The sequence below is a fragment of the Oncorhynchus clarkii genome, chromosome 1 (assembly GCF_045791955.1).
Source record: "Oncorhynchus clarkii lewisi isolate Uvic-CL-2024 chromosome 1, UVic_Ocla_1.0, whole genome shotgun sequence".
Classification (NCBI taxonomy): Eukaryota; Metazoa; Chordata; class Actinopteri; order Salmoniformes; family Salmonidae; genus Oncorhynchus; species Oncorhynchus clarkii.
This window is the reverse complement of record NC_092147.1, coordinates 88454946-88481852: the sequence shown is the minus strand read 5'-3', so window position 1 is coordinate 88481852 and position 26907 is coordinate 88454946. Positions and strand designations below refer to the sequence as shown.

The 26907-nt window shown below is 42.4% G+C and overlaps 1 protein-coding gene across 4 annotated transcripts in view; it reads right to left on the bottom strand.

The window, feature by feature from the left end:
• LOC139413726 (homeobox protein Meis1) overlaps positions 1–23492 on the bottom strand; it is a 171696-nt gene extending 148204 nt beyond the window's left edge. For 2 of the 4 annotated variants that reach the window (XM_071161453.1, XM_071161432.1), the window contains exons 1-6: positions 23254–23478; positions 20990–21210; positions 19806–19947; positions 19430–19480; positions 18833–18883; positions 17693–17839 (exon numbers count right to left, since the gene is read on the bottom strand). In XM_071161453.1, the coding sequence (XP_071017554.1) occupies positions 17693–17839; positions 18833–18883; positions 19430–19480; positions 19806–19947; positions 20990–21186 (588 nt within the window). In that variant the 5' untranslated portion in view covers positions 21187–21210; positions 23254–23478. Of the gene's footprint in view, positions 1–17692; positions 17840–18832; positions 18884–19429; positions 19481–19805; positions 19948–20989; positions 21211–22794 lie in introns of all 4 variants that reach the window. The other 2 variants (XM_071161444.1, XM_071161425.1) reach the window with 2 other exon arrangements.
• Between the last annotated feature and the right edge of the window lie 3415 nt (positions 23493–26907).

Sequence of the window (26907 nt, the reverse complement as noted above, 5' to 3'; positions counted from 1 at the left end):
CTCTCCCTCTCTATGACACAGTACTTGGTGCTTTATAAAATAGAGAGAACACTTGTTTATTCAGAAGTCAACTGAGGATAAATGAACACTACAGTACCCCAGGGACTCAGAATGCCAAGCACCAAAACATAACTAAACATAACTAAAACCATGTTGTGCTTTTTACATTCACCAACAAATCCCACTTGAAAATATAATTACAATAGGGGTGGAAATGGCAAACTATTGCATGAATTGTTATTGAACAAACGAGAGAGAGCAGGCTACCTTGTGGGAGATGGGAGGTTGAAGCACGGCCCCCTAGGAAAGGGTGTGCCGACTAGCCTGGACTAGGACAGAACAGAACACACACACACACACCAAAAACGCTGGGCCGACTAGCCTGGTCTAGGACAGAACAGAACACACACACACACCAAAAACGCTGGGCTGACTAACCTGGTCTAGGACAGAACAGAACACACACACACACACCAAAAACGCTGGGCTGACTAACCTGGTCTAGGACAGAACAGAACAGAACACACACACACACCAAAAACGCTGGGCTGACTAACCTGGTCTAGGACAGAACAGAACAGCACACACACACACCAAAAACGCACACACACACACACACACACACAAACACAAACACACACACCAATAACGCTGGGCCGACTAGCCTGGTCTAGGACAGAACAGAACACACACACACACACCAATAACGCTGGGCCGACTAGCCTGGTCTAGGACAGAACAGAATACACACACACACACACACACACCAAAAACGCTGGGCCGACTAGCCTGGTCTAGGACAGAGCAGAACACACACACACCAACAACACTGGGCCGACTAGCCTGGTCTAGGACAGATCAGAACACACACACACACCAACAACGCTCGGTTGACTAGCCTGGTCTAGGACAGATCAGAACACACACACACACACCAATAACGCTGGGCCGACTAGCCTGGTCTAGGACAGAACAGAACAGCACACACACACACCAATAACGCTGGGCCGACTAGCCTGGTCTAGGACAGAACAGAACAGCACACACACACACACACACACACACCAATAACGCTGGGCCGACTAGCCTGGTCTAGGACAGATCAGAACACACACACACCAATAACGCTGGGCCGACTAGCCTGGTCTAGGACAGAACAGAACACACACACACACACACACACCAATAACGCTGGGCCGACTAGCCTGGTCTAGGACAGAACAGAACACACACACACACACACACACACACACCAATAACGCTGGGCCGACTAGCCTGGTCTAGGACAGAACAGAACACACACACACACCAATAACGCTGGGCCGACTAGCCTGGTCTAGGACAGAACAGAACACACACACACACACACACACACACCAACAACACTGGGCCGACTAGCCTGGTCTAGGACAGATCAGAACACACACACACACCAACAACGCTGGGTTGAGAAGCCTGGGCCAAAACAGCACAGTGAGGTTCACTACTGAGATCACAACACACAACTAATACAACAACACCCCGCCCCCCATTATAAGACAACTCAAACACTGGAGAGGCCAGGCCTGGACAGAAAAGACAAGGTCAATAACTAAGTGCATAAACAGAGGGAAAGAAGATACTAACACCAGGCTGGTGAGCAGCAGTGGTGGAAGAAGTAGACATGGTCATATTTGAGTAAAAGTACAAAGGAAATGATATACATCCAATTCCATTAGCTCTTTCCACTCGTACCCCAAGCTATACCGTTTCAAAACAGTAGCTTTGGACACTCATAAGCACCTACAGTAGTAGTGGGAAGTTTAGTTTACATACACCTTAGCCAAATACATTCATTCTTTCACAATTCCTGACATTTAATCCTAGTAAAAATTCCCTGTCTTAGGTCAGTTAGGATCACCACTTTATTTTAAGAATGTGAAATGTCAGAATAATAGTAGAGAGAATTATTTATTTCAGCTTTTATTTTTTTCATCACATTCCCAGTAGGTCAGAAGTTTACATACACTCAATTAGTATTTGGTAGCATTGCCTTTCAATTGTTTAGGTTTTCCACAATAAGGTGGGTGAATTTTGGCCAATTCCTCCTGATAGAGCTGGTGTAACTGAGTCAGGTTTGTAGGCCTCCTTGCTCACACACACTTTTTTCGTTCTGCCCACATATTTTCTATAGGATTGAGGTCAGGGCTTTGTGATGGCCACTCCAATACCTTGACTTTGTTGTCCGTAATAAGCCATTTTGCCACAACTTTGGAAGTATGCTTGGGGTCAATGTCCATTTGGAAGATCCATTTGAAACCAAGCTTTAACTTCCTGACTGATGTCTTGAGATGTTGCTTCAATATATCCACATCATTTTCCTTCCTGTGGTGTCACCACTGTGTGCCCAGCCTAGGGAGGGAGAACTCTGTGGTGTCACCACTGTGTGCCCAGCCTAGGGAGGGAGAACTCTGTGGTGTCACCACTGTGTGCCCAGCCTAGGGAGGGAGAACTCTGTGGTGTCACCACTGTGTGCCCAGCCTGGGGAGGGAGAACTCTGTGGTGTCACCACTGTGTGCCCAGCCTAGGGAGGGAGAACTCTGTGGTGTCACCACTGTGTGCCCAGCCTAGGGAGGGAGAACTCTGTGGTGTCACCACTGTGTGCCCAGCCTAGGGAGGGAGAACTGTTTGGGATCTATACATAACTTTCTTCATTACAAATTGTTTCTCCACCGCCATGACTTAATTCACCATGAAAAGATTTTCCCTGCTGGAAATTCAGATTTGGCTGTGATCTGTAAAGCATTCCAATTCAACGCATTTTCATTGTGCCAGGTCTTAGACTCAGGAAGAGCTTGCCTTTCTCACAGAGAGAGAGAGAGACCGCCAGCATGCCTCTTATTAAACAAGCGCTCATGCAAGAAATCTTGGGGTTACCAAAGCATTTACAACAGTAAAGAACATGGTGGAGGCTTGTCTGTCCTGTTTCGCCCCTCGAGAAAATATGTTCCATGATGATGTGTATATTCACACCACGCATGTTACTGTCTGAGATGATCATGTGAATAACACACACACACACACACACACACCACACACACACACGCACACACGCACACGCACACACGCACACGCACACAAATAACAAAATAACTCTCTGACCCACTGAATAACTATCTGACCCACTGAATAACTAAATAACTCTCTGACCCAATTGAATAACTATCTGACCCACTGAATAACTAAATAACTCTCTGACCCACTGAATAACTCTCTGACCTACAGAATAACTAAATAACTCTCTGACCCACTGAATAACTCTCTGACCCACTGAATAACTAAATAACTCTCTGACCCACTGAATAACTAAATAACTCTCTGACCTACTGAATAACTCTCTGACCTACTGAATAACTAAATAACTCTCTGACCCACTAAATAACTCTCTGACACACTGAATAACTAAATAACTATCTGACACACTGAATAACTAAATAACTCTCTGACCTACTGAATAACTAAATAACTCTCTGACACACTGAATAACTAAATAACTCTCTGACCCACTGAATAACTAAATAACTCTCTGACCCACTGAATAACTAAATAACTCTCTGACCTACTGAATAACTAAATAACTCTCTGACCCACTGAATAACTAAATAACTCTCTAACCCACTGAATAACTGAATAACACTCTGACCCACTGAATAACTAAATTACTCTCTGACCTACTGAATAACTAAATAACTCTCTGACACACTGAATAACTAAATAACTCTCTGACCTACTGAATAACTAAATAACTCTCTGACACACTGAATAACTAAATAACTCTCTGACCTACTGAATAACTAAATAACTCTCTGACACACTGAATAACTCTGACCTACTGAATAACTGAATAACACTCTGACCCACTGAATAACTAAATAACTCTCTGACCTACTGAATAACTCTCTGATCCACTGAATAACTAAATAACTCTCTGACCCACTGAATAACTAAATAACTATCTGACCCACTAAATAACACTCTGACCCACTGAATAACTAAATAACTCTCTGACCTACTGAATAACTAAATAACTCTCTGACCTACTGAATAACTAAATAACTCTCTGACCCACTGAATAACTCTCTGACCTACTGAATAACTAAATAACTCTGACCTACTGAATAACTAAATAACTCTCTGACCCACTGAATAACTAAATAACTCTCTGACCCAATGAATAACTAAATAACTCTCTGACCTACTGAATAACTAAATAACTCTCTGACCCACTGAATAACTCTCTGAGCTACTGAATAACTAAATAACTCTGACCTACTGAATAACTAAATAACTCTCTGACCCACTGAATAACTAAATAACTCTCTGACACACTGAATAACTAAATAACTCTCTGACCTACTGAATAACTAAATAACTCTCTGACACACTGAATAACTAAATAACTCTCTGACCTACTGAATAACTAAATAACTCTCTGACACACTGAATAACTCTGACCTACTGAATAACTGAATAACACTCTGACCCACTGAATAACTAAATAACTCTCTGACCTACTGAATAACTCTCTGACCCACTGAATAACTAAATAACTCTCTGACCCACTGAATAACTAAATAACTATCTGACCCACTAAATAACACTCTGACCCACTGAATAACTAAATAACTCTCTGACCTACTGAATAACTAAATAACTCTCTGACCCACTGAATAACTCTCTGACCTACTGAATAACTAAATAACTCTGACCTACTGAATAACTAAATAACTCTCTGACCCACTGAATAACTAAATAACTCTCTGACCCAATGAATAACTAAATAACTCTCTGACCCACTGAATAACTCTCTGAGCTACTGAATAACTAAATAACTCTGACCTACTGAATAACTAAATAACTCTCTGACCCACTGAATAACTAAATAACTCTCTGACCCACTGAATAACTCTCTGACCTACAGAATAACTAAATAACTCTGACCCACTGAATAACTCTCTGACCCACTGAATAACTAAATAACTCTCTGACCCACTGAATAACTAAATAACTCTCTGACCTACTGAATAACTCTCTGACCTACTGAATAACTAAATAACTCTCTGACCCACTAAATAACTCTCTGACACACTGAATAACTAAATAACTCTCTGACCCACTGAATAACTAAATAACTCTCTGACCCACTGAATAACTCTCTGACCCACTGAATAACTCTCTGACCCACTTAATAACTCTCTGACCCACTGAATAACTATCTGACCCACTGAATAACTCTCTGACCCACTGAATAACTCTCTGGCGCACTGAATAACTCTCTGGCGCACTGAATAACTCTCTGACCCACTAAATAACGCTCTGACCTACTGAATAACTAAATAACTCTCTGACCCACTGAATAACTAAATAACTCTCTGACCCACTGAATAACTAAATAACTCTCTAACCCACTGAATAACTCTCTGACCCACTGAATAACTCTCTGGCGCACTGAATAACTCTCTGGCGCACTGAATAACTCTCTGACCCACTAAATAACGCTCTGACCTACTGAATAACTGAATAACTCTCTGACCCACTGAATAACTATCTGACCTACTGAATAACTCTCTGACCCACTGAATAACTCTCTGACCCACTAAATAACTCTCTGACCCACTAAATAACGCTCTGACCTACTGAATAACTAAATAACTCTCTGACCCACTGAATAACTGAATAACTCTCTGACCCACTGAATAACTAAATAACTCTCTGACCTACTGAATAACTAAATAACTCTCTGACCTACTGAATAACTCTCTGACCCACTAAATAACTCTCTGACCCACTAAATAACGCTCTGACCTACTGAATAACTAAATAACTCTCTGACCCACTGAATAACTGAATAACTCTCTGACCCACTGAATAACTAAATAACTCTCTGACCTACTGAATAACTAAATAACTCTCTGACCCACTGAATAACTAAATAACTCTCTGACCCACTGAATAACTAAATAACTCTCTGACCCACTGAATAACTAAATAACTCTCTGACCTACTGAATAACTGAATAACTCTCTGACCCACTGAATAACAAAATAACTCTCTGACCTACTGAATAACTAAATAACTATCTGACCCACTGAATAACTAAATAACTCTATGACCCACTGAATAACTGAATAACTCTCTGACCTACTGAATAACTAAATAACTCTCTGACCTACTGAATAACTAAATAACTCTCTGACCTACTGAATAACTGAATAACTCTCTGACCCACTGAATAACAAAATAACTCTCTGACCTACTGAATAACTAAATCACTCTCTGACCCACTGAATAACTAAATAACTCTCTGACACACTGAATAACTGAATAACTCTCTGACCTACTGAATAACTAAATAACTCTCTGACCTACTGAATAACTAAATAACTCTCTGACCTACTGAATAACTAAATAACTCTCTGACCTACTGAATAACGAAATAACTCTCTGACCTACTGAATAACTAAATAACTCTCTGACCCACTGAATAACTAAATAACTCTGACCTACTGAATAACTAAATAACTCTCTGACCCACTGAATAACTCTCTGACCTACTGAATAACTAAATAACTCTCTGACCCACTGAATAACTAAATAACTCTCTGACCCACTGAATAACTCTCTGACCTACTGAATAACTAAATAACTCTCTGACCTACTGAATAACTAAATAACTCTCTGACCTACTGAATAACTAAATAACTCTCTGACCCACTGATACACCTGAATCAAAGATGACAGTTGGGATCCTCCATCCGTCCCCCACAATGCTTCAGTCAGTGTGTTTTGCTTTGTTTGTTATTGTGTTAACTCTATTGCTCACCTTACATCCAGCCCATAGGGCTCTGGTATAAAGTAGTGTTACATAGGGCTCTGGTATAAAGTAGTGTTACATAGGGCTCTGGTATAAAGTAGTGTACTACATAGGGCTCTGGTATAAAGTAGTGTTACATAGGGCTCTGGTATAAAGTAGTGTACTACATAGGGCTCTGGTATAAAGTAGTGTACTACATAGGGCTCTGGTATAAAGTAGTGTACTACATAGGGCTATGGTATAAAGTAGTGAACTACATAGGGCTATGGTATAATGTAGTGTACTACATAGGGCTCTGGTATAAAGTAGTGCACTACATAGGGCTATGGTATAAAGCAGTGCACTACATAGGGCTCTGGTATAAAGTAGTGCACTACATAGGCCTCTGGTATAAAGTAGTGCACTACATAGGCCTCTGGTATAAAGTAGTGTACTACATAGGCCTCTGGTATAAAGTAGTGCACTACATAGGGCTCTGGTATAAAGTAGTGCACTACATAGGCCTCTGGTATAAAGTAGTGTACTACATAGGGCTCTGGTATAAAGTAGTGTACTACATAGGCCTCTGGTATAAAGTAGTGCACTACATAGGGCTCTGGTATAAAGTAGTGCACTACATAGGTCTCTGGTATAAAGTAGTGTACTACATAGGGCCCTGGTATAAAGTAGTGCACTACATAGGGCTCTGGTATAAAGTAGTGTACTACATAGGTCTCTGGTATAAAGTAGTGCACTACATAGGTCTCTGGTATAAAGTAGTGTACTACATAGGGCCCTGGTATAAAGTAGTGCACTACATAGGGCTCTGGTATAAAGTAGTGTACTACATAGGGCTCTGGTATAAAGTAGTGCACTACATAGGTCTCTGGTATAAAGTAGTGTACTACATAGGGCTCTGGTATAAAGTAGTGTACTACATAGGCCTCTGGTATAAAGTAGTGCACTACATAGGGCTCTGGTATAAAGTAGTGCACTACATAGGTCTCTGGTATAAAGTAGTGTACTACATAGGGCCCTGGTATAAAGTAGTGCACTACATAGGGCTCTGGTATAAAGTAGTGCACTACATAGGGCTCTGGTATAAAGTAGTGCACTACATAGGGCTCTGGTATAAAGTAGTGCACTACATAGGGCTCTGGTATAAAGTAGTGCACTACATAGGGCTCTTGTATAAAGCAGTGCACTACATAGGGCTCTGGTATAAAGTAGTGCACTACATAGGGCTCTGGTATAAAGTAGTGCACTACATAGGGCTCTGGTATAAAGCAGTGCACTACATAGGGCTCTGGTATAAAGTAGTGCACTACATAGGGAATAAGATGCCATTCGGAACATAAACCATGCTGCTTGTTTTTTGAAAAAGGAAAAGGTTTGCATCTAAAGGAATGCCGTGTGTCACCAGAGAATGACAGATAGTTGAGGCTCCCAGCATTCCAAAGCAACACCCTGAATGATGCAATCTCTGATCCACCTGAACTGAGTTTTGATGGTGAGAGAGAGAGAGATAGAGATAGAGATAGAGATAGAGATAGAGATAGAGATAGAGATAGAGATAGAGATAGAGATAGAGATAGAGATAGAGAGCGAGAGCGAGAGCGAGAGCGAGAGCGAGAGCGAGAGAGAGAGAGAGAGAGAGAGCGAGAGAGAGGGTAAAGATTGCCCATTGTAAATGGTTGTTTGTTTTGTTTTCTCCCGTGGGGAGATAAAGGACAGTATGATAACCTGTCAAGTTTACTGACTTACCAATTGACTCCTCTCCTATCTTCCCCTCTCCTCTCCTCTCCTATCTTCCCCTCTCATCTCTTCTTCTCCTCTCCTCTCTCCTCCTCGCCTCTCCTTCCCTCTCCTCCTCTCCTCTCGTCCCCTCTCCTTCCCTCTCCTCTGCTCCTCTTCTCTCGTCCCCTCTCCTCTCGTTCCCTCTCCTTCCCTTCCCCCGTCCTCTCCTCTCATCTCCTTCTCTTTGTGTGTGCATGCCTGCGTGTGTGGAAGGAATCTAACTGGTTTTGGTCTCTTGAGCAAGCAAAGTATAATCTTTGTGCAATAGCCTACAGGTATATTCTGCTGCCTTTTCAAACTGGTGAGCTAACTAACCATATAAGCCAATCAAGGATAGGCCTAATTACATGTTTGACTTAATTACCAGCTTTTACATTAGCCGTCTATTTGCTTCTATGCAGGCGGCTTCAGAAAATGGATCAAGGATGGTAATATGGATCTTTGGCATCGGCAACAAAGTGTTTTTGTTTACCTAGTCGTGAGACTCAACCAGAAAACTACACCAGCTCAAGGGCTCCTCCAGATCCAGTCCCAAAACAACGAGGTTTTTCTGTGTGTAATCAGCACTACAAGTGGAGAAGACACAGGATAGTTGTATAGTCTCTGTGTGTGTAATCAGCACTACAAGTGAAGAAGACACAGGATAGTTGTATAGTCTCTGTGTGTGTAATCAGCACTACAAGTGGAGAAGACACAGGATAGTTGACAGGTAATAATAGGTGTCGTCCTTTAGCAGAACTCAACTGGGTTCATTAGTTAAACACAACGGAAAACATCTTAGAAACATTTTGCAACAGAAAACGTAAAAATGAGTGTTTCTTATTGGACCAGTCCTGATAATCCCTCCGTGTTTCTTCCGTGTGGTGCCTAATGAACTGGACCCTGCTATACCAGTGAGATGCTCTTATTGAATCCCTTAGAGACCTGAGTTAGTCACAGACCTATTGTGAAAGACCCATGGGGGGGCAGAGGGAGGGGGGGGGTTGAGGAGGAAAGGAACTTTCCATTAACTGAGTACACACGTGTTAAACCAGGTTATTGTTGGTTTAGCTCTAAAACCACTTGGCACCAGAGAGAGGGACAGCAGCCTGAGAAAATAACTTCAAGGAAGAAGCTGAAGACTTACAAGATAACAGAAACCGGTAGATTATGGTTGCCATTTACTACACTATAATCACTAAGACAGTAACGATTACAACACTAAACAATCTATCTTATCGATGGTCTTTAAAAGCAAATGCCAGTAAAATGGTGTATTTTTACTGCCCTGTTTTAAAAGTCCTTTCTATATTCATTGAGATATTGTTTGAAGTGGGGCCTGTTCCTCTGTTTCTGATTCCTTCATGGAATCACACCCTACTTGTTATTCCAGCACTATAAAAGAGGACAAGAAACCCACACAGGTCACGTGGTCAACTCTTTGTATCACTTGTTGAATCGTCCACAGCAGCACCACATTCACTTCTAATGGAAAGGACTAGGCGGGGGGGGGGGGGGGAATAGGGGGGCAGGAGAGGGTTAAAGCCCCTCTTTTCAACTACAAAGCCCAGCTATTACTGACAATCAGTGGAATAATCCAAAGTTTGTTTTGAAGAACAGGGGAGATTGTTGCTTACAGAAGGAGATAGACAGAGAAGGGGGGGACAGAGAGAGAGAGAGAGAGAGAGAGAGAGAGAGAGACAGATGGAGATAGACAGAGAAGGGGGGGACAGAGAGAGAGAGAGCGAGAGAGAGAGAGAGAGAGAGACAGATGGAGATAGACAGAGAAGGGGGGACAGAGAGAGAGAGAGAGAGAGAGAGAGACAGATGGAGATAGACAGAGAAGGGGGGGACAGAGAGAGAGAGAGAGAGAGAGAGAGAGAGACAGATGGAGATAGACAGAGAAGGGGGGACAGAGAGAGAGAGAGAGACAGAAGGAGATAGACAGAAGGAGAGAGAGAGAGACAGAAGGAGATAGACAGAGAAGGGGGGGACAGAGAGAGAGAGACAGAAGGAGATAGACAGAGAAGGGGGGGACAGCGAGAGAGAGAGACAGAAGGAGATAGACAGAGAAGGGGGACAGAGAGAGAGAGAGAGAGAGACAGAAGGAGATAGACAGAGAAGGGGGACACAGAGAGAGAGAGACAGAAGGAGATAGACAGAGAAGGGGGGGGCTTAGAGAGAGAGAGAGATGGAGAGTGTTGGCCTTGTGTATTTTGATCCATACTGAACGGACAGCAGCAGATATAGATTAACTATAGTGAGCAACATGATGATTACAGAACTACTAGCGCCCCCTCAGAGAGGTGTGTGTGTGTGTGTGTGTGTGTGTGTGTGTGTGTGTGTGTGTGTGTGTGTGTGTGTGTGTCCCAGTGGTCACTGGTCAGGCTTTCCATTGAGTCACAGCATGCCCAAGGGGTCACTAGGGGTCAGCCAGATAACCACGGGAGTAACCTAAACTAACACTGCTAGGTCTCTCTCACACACACACACACACACACACACAAAAGACACACACAAACACAGCTGGGTGGAAGGCACCTGGGAACAAGGCCCTGTGGAGGAGAAGCCAGAGAACCTGGGCTTTATTGTGGAGGAAAGATGGCCGTGTGTTACTGTGGCCGGGTGCTCTCTAGCCAAACACTGACGACTGTCCACGGAGAGAAGCCTCAAACACGATATACATGTTTTTCACAGGTGACAGTCTTGAATACTTTTGTACTGGTCCTCATTGAAGTCCCACAGATGACAGTTTCAATAATCACCACTGCTTCCTGTATCAAAAGGTCGGCTGCTCCTCATTGAAGTCCCACAGGTCACTTCATTACTGCTATTCTTTGTTTCCAAAGCTCCGCTACACAAGCTTCCAACTTACCTAACTTTGCTGCTAACCTATAAGAGAATGAGCTACCAAACCCGCTCGCAGGATTGGTTCATTCTTGAGGTCCCTCTGGTCTCCACAAATTTAGGTAAATCCTCCTTTAGTTCTATTGTGGTGTTGAGGTTGTGGTGTTGAGGTTGTAGTTGTGGTATTGAGGTTGTGGTGTTGAGGTTGTGGCGTTGAGGTTGTGGAGTTGTGGTTGTGGTGTTGAGGTTGTGGCGTTGAGGTTGTGGCGTTGAGGTTGTGGCGTTGAGGTTGTGGCGTTGAGGTTGTGGTGTTGAGGTTGTGGTGTTGTGGTTGTGGTGTTGTGGTTGTGGTGTTGTGGTTGTGGCGTTGAGGTTGTGGCGTTGAGGTTGTGGCGTTGTGGTTGTGGTGTTGAGGTTGTGGTGTTGAGGTTGTGGTGTTGAGGTTGTGGTGTTGAGGTTGTGGCATTGAGGTTGTGGCATTGAGGTTGTGGTGTTGAGGTTGTGGTGTTGAGGTTGTGGTGTTGTGGTTGTGGCGTTGAGGTTGTGGCATTGAGGTTGTGGCGTTGAGGTTGTGGTGTTGAGGTTGTGGTGTTGAGGTTGTGGTGTTGAGGTTGTGGCGTTGAGGTTGTGGCGTTGAGGTTGTGGCGTTGAGGTTGTGGCGTTGAGGTTGTGGCGTTGAGGTTGTGGCGTTGAGGTTGTGGCGTTGAGGTTGTGGCGTTGAGGTTGTGGCGTTGAGGTTGTGGCGTTGAGGTTGTGGCGTTGAGGTTGTGGCGTTGAGGTTGTGGCGTTGAGGTTGTGGCGTTGAGGTTGTGGCGTTGAGGTTGTGGCGTTGAGGTTGTGGCGTTGTGGTGTTGAGGTTGTGGTGTTGAGGTTGTGGTGTTGAGGTTGTGGTGTTGAGGTTGTGGTGTTGTGGTTGTGGTGTTGAGGTTGTGGTGTTGTGGTTGTGGTGTTGAGGTTGTGGTGTTGAGGTTGTGGTGTTGAGGTTGTGGTGTTGAGGTTGTGGCGTTGAGGTTGTGGTGTTGAGGTTGTGGTATTGAGGTTGTGGTGTTGTGGTTGTGGTGTTGAGGTTGTGGTGTTGAGGTTGTGGTGTTGAGGTTGTGGCGTTGAGGTTGTGGTGTTGAGGTTGTGGTGTTGTAGTTGTGGCGTTGAGGTTGTGGTGTTGAGGTTGTGGTGTTGAGGTTGTGGTGTTGAGGTTGTGGTGTTGAGGTTGTGGTGTTGAGGTTGTGGTGTTGAGGTTGTGGTGTTGAGGTTGTGGTGTTGAGGTTGTAGTGTTGAGGTTGTGGTGTTGAGGTTGTGGTGTTGAGGTTGTGGTGTTGAGGTTGTGGTGTTGAGGTTGTGGTGTTGAGGTTGTGGTGTTGAGGTTGTGGTTTTTAAGTAATTGTTATTCTTCTTGTTTTATTTGGAATGTTAATTGTACTTCCTGTTTGTGATAAAAAATGTTTGTACTCAGGTCAGCATTGGGAATGAGACTCTGGTCTCAATTGGGCCTGAATACACACCAGTTAATACCATGTGTTTGTCTTACTTCTAATGACACTATGTTTCTTAACCTTCAGGGTTGTATTTATGTATACACTCACAAAACGTATCTAAATCAAAGTCCTTATGCTATCAGAATTTGCATACACTGGCTCAAAGCGCTCTTCAACCCATTCCAAACAATATGACCAATGAGCATGTTCCTTTTCAATCATTCTAGAACCACTCTGGAAATAGGAAGAAAAAACAAGGGTCATTTCAATGAACCCCACTTCAGGATGGAGGGCACAATGAACCCCACTTCAGGATGGAGGGCACAATGAACCCCACTTCAGGATGGAGGGCACAATGAACCCCACTTCAGGATGGAGGGCACAATGAACCCCACTTCAGGATGGAGGGCACAATGATCCCCACTTCAGGATGGAGGGCACAATGATCCCCACTTCAGGATGGAGGGCACAATGATCCCCACTTCAGGATGGAGGGCACAATAGAGGAGAAGAGCTCACCAGATGCAGTGTCCACAGCGTTATTATCACAGCATCTAGACAGCCTGGGGATGCCACCCAAGTGGCACCCTATTCCCTACATAGTGCACTACATTTGAACAGAGCCCTTTGGACCCTGGAAAAAAGTAGTGCACTAAATAGGGAATAGGGTGCAGCAGTTTTCCACTCTCTGAGCTTGTCACAAAGTTCATTAGCAGATTTGCTGCGCACCTTCCTCCTGCTTCTCTGCAATTAAAGACAACTGTGCAAACGGAGCGCTAGCTGCTGCTGTGACGCGGTGGCTGGAACGACCTCCCATCTCGTTGCTCACTCGGAGCAGTGGAGAGCCATGTGTGGGCTAGGCAAATACGTATGCAATCGGCAAGGCAACAAGCACCATGTCATCAACAACACAGAGAAGAGATTAAGCCCTGGGTGGGGATATGTATACATGGGCCACGTCTGCATGTATGACTGAAGGACTTTAAAACAACAGAATATGGAGCTGTCTTCCTATACTAGTTTTATGTGTTTTAGTTGTCGTGTGGAATCTTAGTTGTCCTGTGGAATCTTAGCTGTCGTGTGGAATCTTAGCTGTCGTGTGGAATCTTAGTTGTCGTGTGGAATCTTAGCTGTCGTGTGGAATCTTAGCTGTCGTGTGGAATCTTAGCTGTCGTGTGGAATCTTAGTTGTCGTGTGGAATCTTAGTTGTCGTGTGGAATCTTAGTTGTCGTGTGGAATCTTAATTGTCGTGTGGAATCTTAGTTGTCGTGTGGAATCTTAGCTGTCGTGTGGAATCTTAGCTGTCGTGTGGAATCTTAGTTGTTGTGTGGAATCTTAGCTGTCGTGTGGAATCTTAGCTGTCGTGTGGAATCTTAGCTGTCGTGTGGAATCTTAGTTGTCGTGTGGAATCTTAGCTGTCGTGTGGAATCTTAGTTGTCGTGTGGAATCTTAGCTGTCGTGTGGAATCTTAGTTGTCGTGTGGAATCTTAGTTGTCGTGTGGAATCTTAGTTGTCGTGTGGAATCTTAGTTGTCGTGTGGAATCTTAGTTGTCGTGTGGAATCTTAGCTGTCGTGTGGAATCTTAGTTGTCGTGTGGAATCTTAGTTGTCGTGTGGAATCTTAGCTGTCGTGTGGAATCTTAGCTGTCGTGTGGAATCTTAGTTGTCGTGTGGAATCTTAGTTGTCGTGTGGAATCTTAGTTGTCGTGTGGAATCTTAGTTGTCGTGTGGAATCTTAGTTGTCGTGTGGAATCTTAGTTGTCGTGTGGAATCTTAGTTGTCGTTGTTGGAATCTGCGTTGATGAAGCCTAGGAACATGCAAGCACATTATTTCCTAGCATCACCTATTCCCGTGGAGGAGACTAGACGATATGCTAAGAAGTGTATCACTTTTTAGTTGTTTTGAAATGTGTTATGTTCACATGAACACCACTTAATTAAAAAGTGAAGAGTAAAGGAAACTATTTATGGAAATGTTTGACTACCCTTCAAGTGGGTCAAAATGAGCAGGGAGAGGCTGCGGTCAAGTGTAGTAAATAAAGGGGTTAAATATGTCAAATAAATGTGGTAAAACTAGTTTTCTAGGGAGAAGGGGGAAAAGGGTTTTAAAGGGAGCATGTAGCCAGGCTGGGCTCTCTCACACACGCACGCACATGCACACCCAAACTGGCTTGGTCACATTCACAAGCCTTCACAGCCAGACTCTCTCCCTCTCTCTATGACTGTTTCACCTCTCCTAAAATGCTCTTATCCGCTCCTTTTTTTGACAAGAGGCGCCCTGTGTCCTTCCTGCATGCGCTACTTTCCTGCGCAAAGCAAGAGACAAGCAAAATAACAAGGGGAGGAAAAAAAGATGGAGGAGTCGGAACGGAACATTATTGGTTCAATGCTTGGGTGCACAAGCTGCTAGTAACTCGGCGCAGACCCTGGAGTTTAATAAATTCAAAGTACTATTTTTTTTGCCCTTTTCTGCTACAGTCCCCTCGCTGGAATAAATTGGTTTGTGCATAAATGAGCTTCCGTTCCTTCTTGTTAACAAATTCTCTATATTTTTTCCAGTCCAATTGAACGTTATGCCCCAGGGCGTATATTAACAATACATATGGATAGAGATAATTCTCACACGGCGCTAATCCGTTAAGGGTGTCACGGCCGCCTAACAAACGCAAGAGCATAAAATGTCCTACAAGAAATACAAAATACTAAAATACATAGCCTATATTCAGCTCAGCTGGAAAGTATCGCGATAAAACAAGTGCAGTTTCATTTAATTGAAAACGGTCTTATCTTTGAGCCAAAGACCCCTCAGCGCTCTCTGGATAAGTTAATTTGTGGTTTATGGATCATTAAGCAGATATGCCTAAAATGTAGGCTAGCTGCACTACTTTGTATTGTATCATAATCTTACTCTGAAATATCAGGACTTTAATTGATATGGACATATTCCAGATCTGTCAGAACAGTTTTTACATATTAATGCGCTTCACAGCGGAGACACTGTCAACCTATATGCCTATATGATATTAGCCTCAATATTTAGGCTACAAGGAAGGCCATCATTAGATTAAAATAGGGCATGTCTTCATCTTAAAGTCAATTAAAGTACCATATCACTGCCCGCGAGCACAACATGATGTGCTTCATATACCTACAAACCCTAGGGTGTTCGCGAAGCCTATATTTCGATACCCCTTTATCTTCCACAGTTTCACTCATATCTCAGACTATCTAGGCGCAACGTCTTTGACAAGGTCCCCAAAGAATACGCGTTCAAAGAAACACTTAAGTGCACAATTGGCATCATGTTATTTAATTCTGCTTTTGAATTAAATGAAGTGTTATCTGGCGGGGCGATCTGCCTCATTAGCATAATCATTAATATGGGCCTGGTGACGGAGAAAGAGAGAGAGAGAGCGAGAGAGAGGAAGCTTGAGGCAGGCAGGGGGTCGCTCCCATTTTGGTCCCAGCTCGTCCATGAATGACGATGCCTAGGCTATACTGCCTGCTAACTACGCTATTCACCACAGAACATGGAAGCTGCTCGCTGCCACTCTCTCCGGAGCACTACAACAGACCGCCAGCTCTAGCCGGCCACTCAACCATATGGAGGTCCACGGATTTAAATTATTTAGCCTAATCGCTTCATTACTTTTTATATCTGCCTAGCCGCTAATCTCTTTAATTTGGCCACTTGTGTTTTTTCCCTTCATCGGTATCCATAGCCTATGTCTCTGAGGGCCTTCATTCATTCTTCTCTAAAACCCTAACAGAGATAACTTTCGAAAATATAGGCCTATTTTGTTAAGTGAAATAAGAAAAGCTGTGTCTCTATTCAGGCTACAAAATGAAGCATGCTATTAATGGCCTAAAATCCACCGCATAAAAGATAGGGCTATAGATTTGCATAATTCTAATCATTATTACTGTTATCATTATTTAACGGCAATACGGACCATTAGGGTCATGCCTGCGCGCGCACTACAATGTCCCTCGAGAGCGAGCAGCCAGTGGAGCACATAATGAAGGATGTGCTGATATCGCTGCTGCTGCCCGCGACTCACAATAGGAAACATTCCCCTAATCTAGCCTACTGCCTTGCCCTAATGTAGCCTACTGCCTTGTCCTAATCTAACCTACTGCCAAGTAGCTTTCAAAATCAAACCGTAATTTCAGCAAGTGCCATGGAATCTCTCTCTGTCTTCGCGCTTTAAAGCACAAAGTGGTCACGAATAGGGCTATTCGCCTAAGCAATGTGCGCTCATGTCTGAGGAAAAATACTGACAAGACACCTAATGAACCGTAAACTACAACGGGAAATCCAAGGCAACTAAACCCACGGTCTCAGTCCCTCCGGTGAGATATCAAACTATGCGTTTGGCCTCTCCACAGTGGCTGCGTGGTAATACAAATGCACTGATGACGTTTCGTTTTGATTAAAAACTAGAAGACAGAGGTGGTGGAGAGGAGGAGGAAAATAAGAAAAGGGAAAGATGGCTAAATTAAAATGGACAAGAAGCAGGTCAAGTTTATGGCGATGCTTTCTCGGGCTAATCTCCCCCGGGTCGGTTCCCGGATCAAACCTTAATGGGCCAATAATGGATACATTATACAGAGAAATTTTCATTCCGATGGAATCTAAAATGGTCTTAATCGTATGCAAATAACAGCGCCTCGCGGAGAAGTGACCCAGAAGACACCACGCTGAATATTCCCAGTAGAGAGAGAGAGAGAGAGAGAGAGAGAGAGAGAGAGAGATGTGACATTACCTGATCAAGAGGCCCGGATGATCTTGTTATTTCCTCGTTGTCCGATTTTGATCCGCCCTCTCTGTCGTCGATCACCAAGTCGATGGGCATCTTTCCTTTCAGACAGCTGATGTACCGGTGACAGAAATTGTCACATAGTTCGTGTACCTATAGAACAACATAAAAGAGAATAGGAAAACACACCAAAAGAAAAGACATGAGGTACTGTATATCTGACACATGCCTGCAACTACAAAGCTACAAGCCAACTTGGACAACCTGGTCCAAATGGGTTGAGGCGAGCACATGGTGTTGCTGTGCGCTCCCACGTGACCAGCCGAATCCAGAAATATGAAGTAACTTTATTACAGAGAAAAATTGAGACTTCAACGAAAATTGACAATGACAAGAAGACTGGCGGGCTACAACCTAGTCAACACCCGTGTTAAATGTATCAGTGCCCCCAGGTTGTGTCCATTAGGGAGGTGGTGGGGTGACCCGACTGATTGACATTTAAGGTAAACTGCTTCATTTCCTCCAGTGATTCCATTATTACCACCGAACCAACCCGGTGCATGTCGCCTGGTCATGCCGAGGATGGTGCATGCTGTATGGGCTAAATGCATCGCTACACAATGCTGCTACAGCCTGCAACGACCCTTCTGTTATATCATGTTTTGAATTGTATTAAAATAGCCCAACACTCGGCCTACTGAAAGTTAATTAACAATCATTTCAACTGATCAATTGTTTGGACAGTGGGCTACCATTGGTAAAACATATCAATATATACCATATACAAAAATAGCTCACTGATGTCACGCCAATCTATGCTACAGCGGGCTACTTTTCTCGGCCTTTAGCATTCTCCAATACCTAAAGCGCGTATAACATACTTTAAATTATATAATTAATTCACCTTGTATGTAATCTACACCAAAATAAACTATTAGCTCTCAGAGAGATTTGGTCACAGAGATATCCGCTCCATGCAGTTGTAGCAGCTTGCGTTGTGATTAGGCTACAACGCGGAAGAGAAATAGGCCCCGTGATTGATTTCGACACTAATTATAGCCGACTAGAAAAATACATTTATGCAAATGTCGCCCATAGCTATGAAGTGTGACAAGGCGAGGCAGCAACAGGGAGCTGGGATATTACCTTTTCCAACTCCAGAAGATGAAACCGTAAAACTTGAATGGCTTGAATCATCTGAAAAATTTAAATAACAATACAAAAAAAGATTAGCTTGTAAAATGTCCTAATATGAAATAGGCATATGTTTCTGGATAGGATATAAGAAACTACAATGGAGAAAATTATTCATGTTAAATTGGATTTTGAATTTTGATTTTATGTCGAGCTGATATTCAACATTATAAGCGTACGGCATTACAACATTGGCTAATCAATCAAACACAATAGAAGCTATCCCAGACATAAGCATTAGATATACTACATTACAAGTAATAACTTTCCATCGAGGGAAATGTAGTCCAAATCCATTTGACAGCTTTCTAATGCGGCCCTCAAAAGATGCTTATCTACCGTGACAACCGAGGGCTATCATAAAAATCAAACAATCCGGATTGAAGAACAACAACCTCCAGTCGTTGGAGAAACGTTTTGAACTAACAGCGTCTGGTGTTCAGAAACCGTGACATAATATGAAGGCAAGCCCTGATATGTTGGATACATCCACGTTGGCTCTTAGTCCTTAGCCCACTTCTTGTATAATCAAATCAATATTTGTCTTACCAGGTTATCCAGTTCTGGATTCGATGAAAATAACGGCTTTTCTGCCCGAATCTAAAACCACAAAATCATGAACACTTCAACACTTATGGGCAACATCCGTGAGAAAAATAATAATGTATTTAATATTAAAATAGTATTCCCAATATTGAACAATGCGTTAAACATAAACTACTGTTAATGGCATAACAAATACTATCAGGCTACTTCTAAACAACACACGCTTCAAAACATTTCCAATGTTAAACTTTACAATAACATTTAATTACACTAACAAAATACCCAGCTTAAAAACATAGGCTTATGCTCAGCCACACACATCTATAATCGTATGCATAATGTAGCCTATGTTAATAGCGCGTAACGTTTTTTCACCGACCTGTTTTGCAAACACTGCTATATCTTCATTGAAAGATTCCGATGAACAAACGTCTCCTCCCGCGACCCCAGGCTCTCTGGGCGTGCAAGTCGCTAATTCACATTTCTCAAAAATCAGTGCAAGCAGGGGGAACAGGGGGTGCCTGCATGGAATCAAACACAATAGCAAATGTCACCGCAGAGAACAAGGCCGGGGTCAACACTGGTTCTATAAGCTAGTCTCAACAACTAGGCATAGCTCTGGGAATTGGTGATATGTGTATGCCGTTTTATGTAAGGCGTTTATAGCCTATTAGTGCAGGAAAAATATTCAAACGATATAGTTTTTAGTGACAGATAATTGTGTCAAATGATTTGAATAAAATGTACTTTTTTTGTGCAGCACTGTATGTTCTCCTAAGCCTATAGACCAGATCTGCCTTTGTCTTTGAAAATATCAAACGTTTAATACGTGCAATTTGTTCCATTTTAGTCTCATTTGTAAATTCGCGGATATGACCGTTCTGGAAATGTTAGGGCCAATGTCTAGAATTTAAGAAAAATATGGCGCTCTCAAGTAAGCCTACCATTCATTGAACTGAGTAAAATAGTTAAATTATTTGTGACATGTTCAGTCACCGTACATACATCATGCTTTGGAATTTTAATTAACTCATCTAAATTAATGTAGGGTGTGCATAATTTTGGGTGTCTGTTTTATTACATAAAACTCCTCGAAATTGGCCATATAACATGACCATTGCACACCATTTAGTTATATTAATATGTAGTAATCAATTACAGGTCCTTGTAAAACTACAATAAACTAATTGGAATTTTAATTTCCAAAACATATAGCCTAAAACGTGCTGCTGTACATAGTAGCTATTGGTCTCAGGGTCACGGGTGCATAATATTTGGTGTCAGCAAATATCGTAGCCTATATTTTGAGTACATAAAGAGCATACAACTTTGTGCCAAGTTATAGAAGTCAACACAACTTTCGACAATAAATTATTCTTACAAAAAAAGTTCCAAAACAACAATAATTCCCAGGTAACAATCCCACGTGTATTTTACTTTTTCCCAACCGCTCTTCACGGCCTAATAGTCTACACATTTTCAACTCCAACAAGAAAATCAACCAAAACATGTGAAATCCCACACAAAGTTGCTCATATATAACCGTAAGCTACAGTCACCTACCCATATATCTGGTCTTTATCTCTCTTCAGGGCGTCGTTGACGGACGAGCCCATGCTAGGCGGCATGGCGTTGCTGTGGGCTGTGTGCGGGTACTGGTGTGAGTGTAGCTGGGGGCCGTGGTTGAGGTGGACGGCCTGCATGGAGCGGGCACCGTGCGGGTCGCCGTACATGGTGGTGGGGATACCCACCCCGTCCATCCCGTAGTGGGGCAAGTCTTCGTACTGTATACACAATAACAACACAGTTTCCTACTGAATGGACAGTTATAGGACTGTGGTGGTTTTACGCACTTTGCAGACAACAATATAACGTGTAAATAGTAACCTACCAATGAATGAATAAATAAAAAATGAAGTCTACCGAGGTTGGCCTTAGTGACCTTGTTTATATTCAATAATATAATACCCTTAAAGTTCAACTGTAGCTCTAAGAGTATTTTACATATTTACACCACCATATAAGAAATAGTAACAAAATTAGGGATAATCTCGTTAAAACATTATTCAAATCTGATCTTTAATTCCAAAGCTAGGCCTACTAAAATAGCAAAAACTGAAATATATATGAGCAGGATAGAACGGATGACAAGCATGCATGTTTCGTCTTTGTGTATTTTGAATGATTTGATAGTAGGCTTTCGCAACATTTAGTCTCTTTAATTACAGTGTTTGCTCATTTTAGAGCATCATTAGAATTGTGTAACATGGGTTACTCTGTTATTACACGCCAAATACACCATCATTAATATATTTAACAAACGCAGTTAAATTGATGTTTCTGTTTCTCATAATGATGATCATTGAAGATGTCTAGTATAGATAGATGAACATTTAAACCGAAGTCATTTGTAGTTATAAGTTGTCTACATATTTTCCATCCCCATACGCCCATACTAAATGTGTGCCTGAATATGTATTTTCACACAGACATACGTGTTGTATAACACGTTGACTAAAAGTTAAAACAACATTTATGTTGGGGCCTGTTTCTTTAACGAATTAATGAGTGATTTTAATGATGTATTGTGGACTCTGAACGTGACACGGTATTATAAAGACTACCATTTAGACCCTGACACGTGGAGAGGTGCACAAATGACCCGCGTGGTACTGATGTAGTGTGTCTCTCCATCAAGCAAAAGGTCTTTGAATAATAAGTGTGATCTCTCTTACATTTGATTTTAAAAAATTATGCCATCTAGTCGAGTATTCCGGGGGTTTTAGGCTATGTATCAAATCATATGTCATCACATCATGACAAAAATGTGTTTTATTAGCATATGCAAAAATGTTTTTTTTACCCAAATTACTCAATTAAACGTTATTAGGCCTACTTTGTAATAAACTACAATTGAGGATGCAACTCTAGATGATAATAAATTATAATCTCAAAAAACACTCAGAGATTCAAAACTCAAAGCATTTACATGAATTTGATGAATTACAAAAATGACTAAAGTCATTTAAATTCGACTTTGGAAGTATAAAGTTTGGGTTTGTTTGGTTCCATTGCTCTTTGTTTCTCTTCCAGTAACTGGCCTGTCAAGACTAATCTGGAAACAGCAGATAGGATGACACTTCTAATGTCCCTAGTTCGCGAAGCAGCAAATATGTGCGTCCGTGCGTAATATTGTGCCAAAGATGCAAAACTGCAAAACATGGAATTCGGTCCAGCGGGGTCTTGAAGAAGAAAGTAAAGTTTCGCCGCGAGCGTCTGTCATTGGCCACGTTACCGTGTTCATATGGCTTTGCATTTTCACACAGTGGAGTTACAGTGAAACTTTTCGGGATAGTCTTGCTACGTACCCGCTGCGCCATATCCCTCCTCTAGTCCCTCTCTTCTTCTCTCCTTTCGCTTCGGATATATCCCCTAAGAGGCCAGGGTGAAGAACAAATAAAAACGCAAATTCCAAATGCGAGATCTTTCAAGAATCCGTATTTCTTGCAAGAGAAATGCAACGATGAATTCAAGCCAGCCCTCTTCAGCTCAAGTTCAGTCCAAAGCAACCGCGAATAGGGCCTGAGCTATCCCCAGGGCAGTGGCATAGGGAGAGAAACCCCAGTCTTATTTTCCAAAAAAAAACAGTATGAAAATACCCCTCAAAACAAAACTAGCGAAGTCTCATGGCTTTTTGCCACCACGCCTGTCAATCAAACGCCGAGGCTTGTCAAAGTAGCCCGGAATGAATGATGATCCGCGCCGCGCTTCCACGGGTTAGCACACCTAATGTGAATAGTCAAATGCACACAAAACATTCAGCTCACTCGTTTTTCTTTTGATCACTCTCGGCTCCTGGGTTGATTTTTTAAAACGCAAAAGCCCTGTAAAGGAGATCAGGAGGAGGTGGGGTGATAATTCAGGCTTAGTCTTTCTTAAAGGAGCAGCCCTCGATCGATGCTGTGCTCAGTCGCCAACTCCTCGTTGGTTTGTGTACAATGGGTGCGAGTAGTTGGGAAACGCGACTGAGGAGTGGATATGGACCAGACTGCCGAAACCCGGAAGTAGTGGTGGCCATAACAGGTCGCGTTATACACAATGCGAATGGGCTACATCAAGTCGCGCGGAGAGGAGGGGGGTGTCGTGGGAGGACCTTCGAAAGCTCGAGTTGAGCAGTCAGTGGGTATTCCGAGCCCCTGTCTGTTTGTGTTCTAGGCTATAGGGAGAACATCCCTCTGCCCCTGGTGGTGTTGCTCTGGTCAAAGCCATGCATGCATAGCTTTAGCCCCGGCGTGTGGGATATCACCCTGACTCTTGGTCGTGTTCTCGACTTTACTGTAGTGTTTGTTTGACTCACGTTTTTTTTCCTTTCTATTTACAAATGTGGATTTTTCCAACTAATCCCAAGATTAAGATTATCGTCTCAGGACTTTGATGCCATTCCAGATTTTAATAATGTGAAAACTAGTAGGCTACTAGGTAGAAGAGAACACACTGGTTGGATCAACGTTGTTTCCACCTCATTTCAATAAAATGATGTTGCACCAACGTGCCCAGTAGGAAACGCCTTGCAGTATGCTATTCTAATTATATTTATATCCGTGACAAATCCATGTTTTTGAACGGAAGTTAAATCTTAAATAAACCTATGGTAATGTCCTTTTAAAGTGCTCTTGGTTGCAACATACCCGGCCTTTCCTCTTTGACCATTTACACAGTTTTCACCTTGAACACGTCTATGCACTTAATCATTCCTATTAATGTCGGCCCAAGTCTACTCATCTCTGTTATTGTGGAGATGTCTTTATCTATTTGGACTAGAACTGGGCGGGACTCCCTAAAAACATGTCATTTCGATACAGCTATGACTGTTCTTAGCAGGTTAGGAGAATGTATGCAGCAGGTTAGGAAGATTAACATAGCAGTTTAGGAGACTTAGTAGGTGAAGGTTAGGAAAATGGTTAGTGTAAGGGTTAGCAAAAATGCTCTCCTAACCTGCTATGAGAAGTCACTTGAGTCGAAGTGGCATGTTTTTAGGGAATATCCCATAAGTCCCTTCTGCAAAACAGCAGATTCATGATTTCATATCACACTTTTACATTAGACTTTACATCGTCTTACAGTAAGTAGCCTATTTGATTTGGGAGAAATTGTTGAATTGCTTGATTAGATATTAGATATATATATATATATATATATATATATAGAGAGAGAGAGAGAGAGAGAGAGAGAGAGAGAGAGAGAGATATCGTTAGGTTTGATGAAGTTAGTGTGCCCAATACTGTATAGGCCATTGACAACATTTTGGTATTTTTTGGTAAAATATATAAATATTTTACTAACAATCTTTTTACTAAAGCATTTGAATGGTGCTCTATAATTGGTCTTTCTTTAAAACTGAAGCTGAAAAACTCACTAGATTAGAGTCTCTCTATCCTGTCAGCTTCATGTTGCTGTCAGAGTGCTTACAGAGTGGTACAGTTCTCCGTCGTGCCCTCCGTCACCCATTCCCCCTCTCTGCGCCGAATGGGCCGCTCCGAGTCGCTGCACGCTCACGGAGTCCGCCAGGGGTGTCCAATGGAAGCGCGGCACAGTGATGCGAGTCCCCTATTGGATCTCGAGATGATCAACTATGTGGTGATTGATCGATTTCAGGCCACATTGGTGGGGAGCTGCAAAACAAAACGCTGCTCGCAAATTAAAAACGTGTCTTTTGTAATAAGTATATATATACATTTCACACAACGTTTGAATATTTCACAAACCCTAGCTCGTTCTCATTTGTCTTTTAGGGTTCTCGCTCTTCGCTCTCTCTCTCCCTCTGTCTCTCTCTCTCTCTCTGTCTCTGTCTCTGTCTTTCTCTGTCTCTCTCTGTCTCTCTCTCTGTCTCTCTCTTTCTCTCTCTCTGTCTCTCTCTGTCTCTGTCTCTCTCTGTCTCTCTGTCTCTCTGTCTCTCTCTTTCTCTCTCTCTCTCTCCCTCTGTCTTTCTCTGTCTCTGTCTCTCTCTGTCTCTCTCTGTCTCTCTCTGTCTCTCTGTCTCTCTGTCTCTCTCTCTCTCTCTCTCTCTCTCTCTCTGTCTCTCTCTGTCTCTCTCTGTCTCTGTCTCTCTCTCAACAACACAATAACACACACACGTTCTATTTTCCATCTCTTTCCTACTTGTCCTTACTTTCTAAAACTTTTCCGAGATAGCCTATATATATATACAATATCTATGCATTTTAAACCGATATAATAACTCATCATACGTTTTATTGGGTTGATTTTACCCCAGATTAAAAACTTTAACTTTGTTAAATATTCTCAATAATCGGATTACCGTGTTATTTGGTCAATATAGGACATTTTATTCCTCACAATGACCCCTTTGTCACCGTGTGCACATAGGACAATGTAGCTAACTGTTGAGTGTAAAAGGGCGATTTATAATATTTATTTACAAATCGATTTATGGAAAAGGAACCATAGATCTATTATATTAGGCTACATCAATGAAAATCGTTGACAAAGTATACATTCAAATGTATGTATTTGTTTATCATTTTCAATACAATATATGCTTGTATTGCTTGAACTAGGTGGATGTATAGATGTTAGCCTACATTACTGATAAGAAGCTATTCAAACGAGTTACTACACTTGTTTCAACACAAATGCCAGAAGAGAGTGGGCTACAGGCTATATGATTATGTTCAGCCTGGGCAGCTATATGTGCATACACATGTTACATTTCTCTCGCTCTCTCTCTGTCTCTCTCTGTCTCTCTCTCTCTCTCTCTCTCTCTCTCTCTCTCTCTCTCTCTCTATATATATATATATATATATATATATATATATATATATATATATATATATATATATATATATATATGATGACTTTATAACCTGTACGTATAGACAACTTATTTCACACAAATGCCAGGAGAGAATGGCCTTTCATACGGTTCCGCTATATCTTCTGATTATGCTAAGCCATCCCGTCGCTGTTCATAACGTGTTACTCCAAACGCCCCGATGACAAGGTGTTTGAAGTTAGCCTGCAGATTCATCTGTCATCGATCATAATGCCCCGCTGCCAGCCGCACTGTCATATCACATAATACAGCGTTCACACATTCAGACGCGACTCCCGTGGTACCACCACCACCAGTCCCGAGCCGTGGGATCCAAATTTACAGGCACGAAATTACTATTAAAGCCCCGTGCACCGACCGACGGATGAGTGAGACATGTACGGGGCTGGGGGCAGACACTGTAACGGGCTCGGTGGGACTGGGAAAGCTATATGAAGGCGGTGAGGACACACGGGTTCATGGAATTCCCGGGGAATCGTGGGTTACGCACAAGGATGGAAGCAAAACATTTAGGATAAATTATCTACGCATATCGATTAGACCTCGTTGTATTCCTTTTACTTTCAGTAGTTCATGGGTGAGTAGTTATCTCTCCTAAATGATGTTTTTCTACATTAATGCAGCCTAT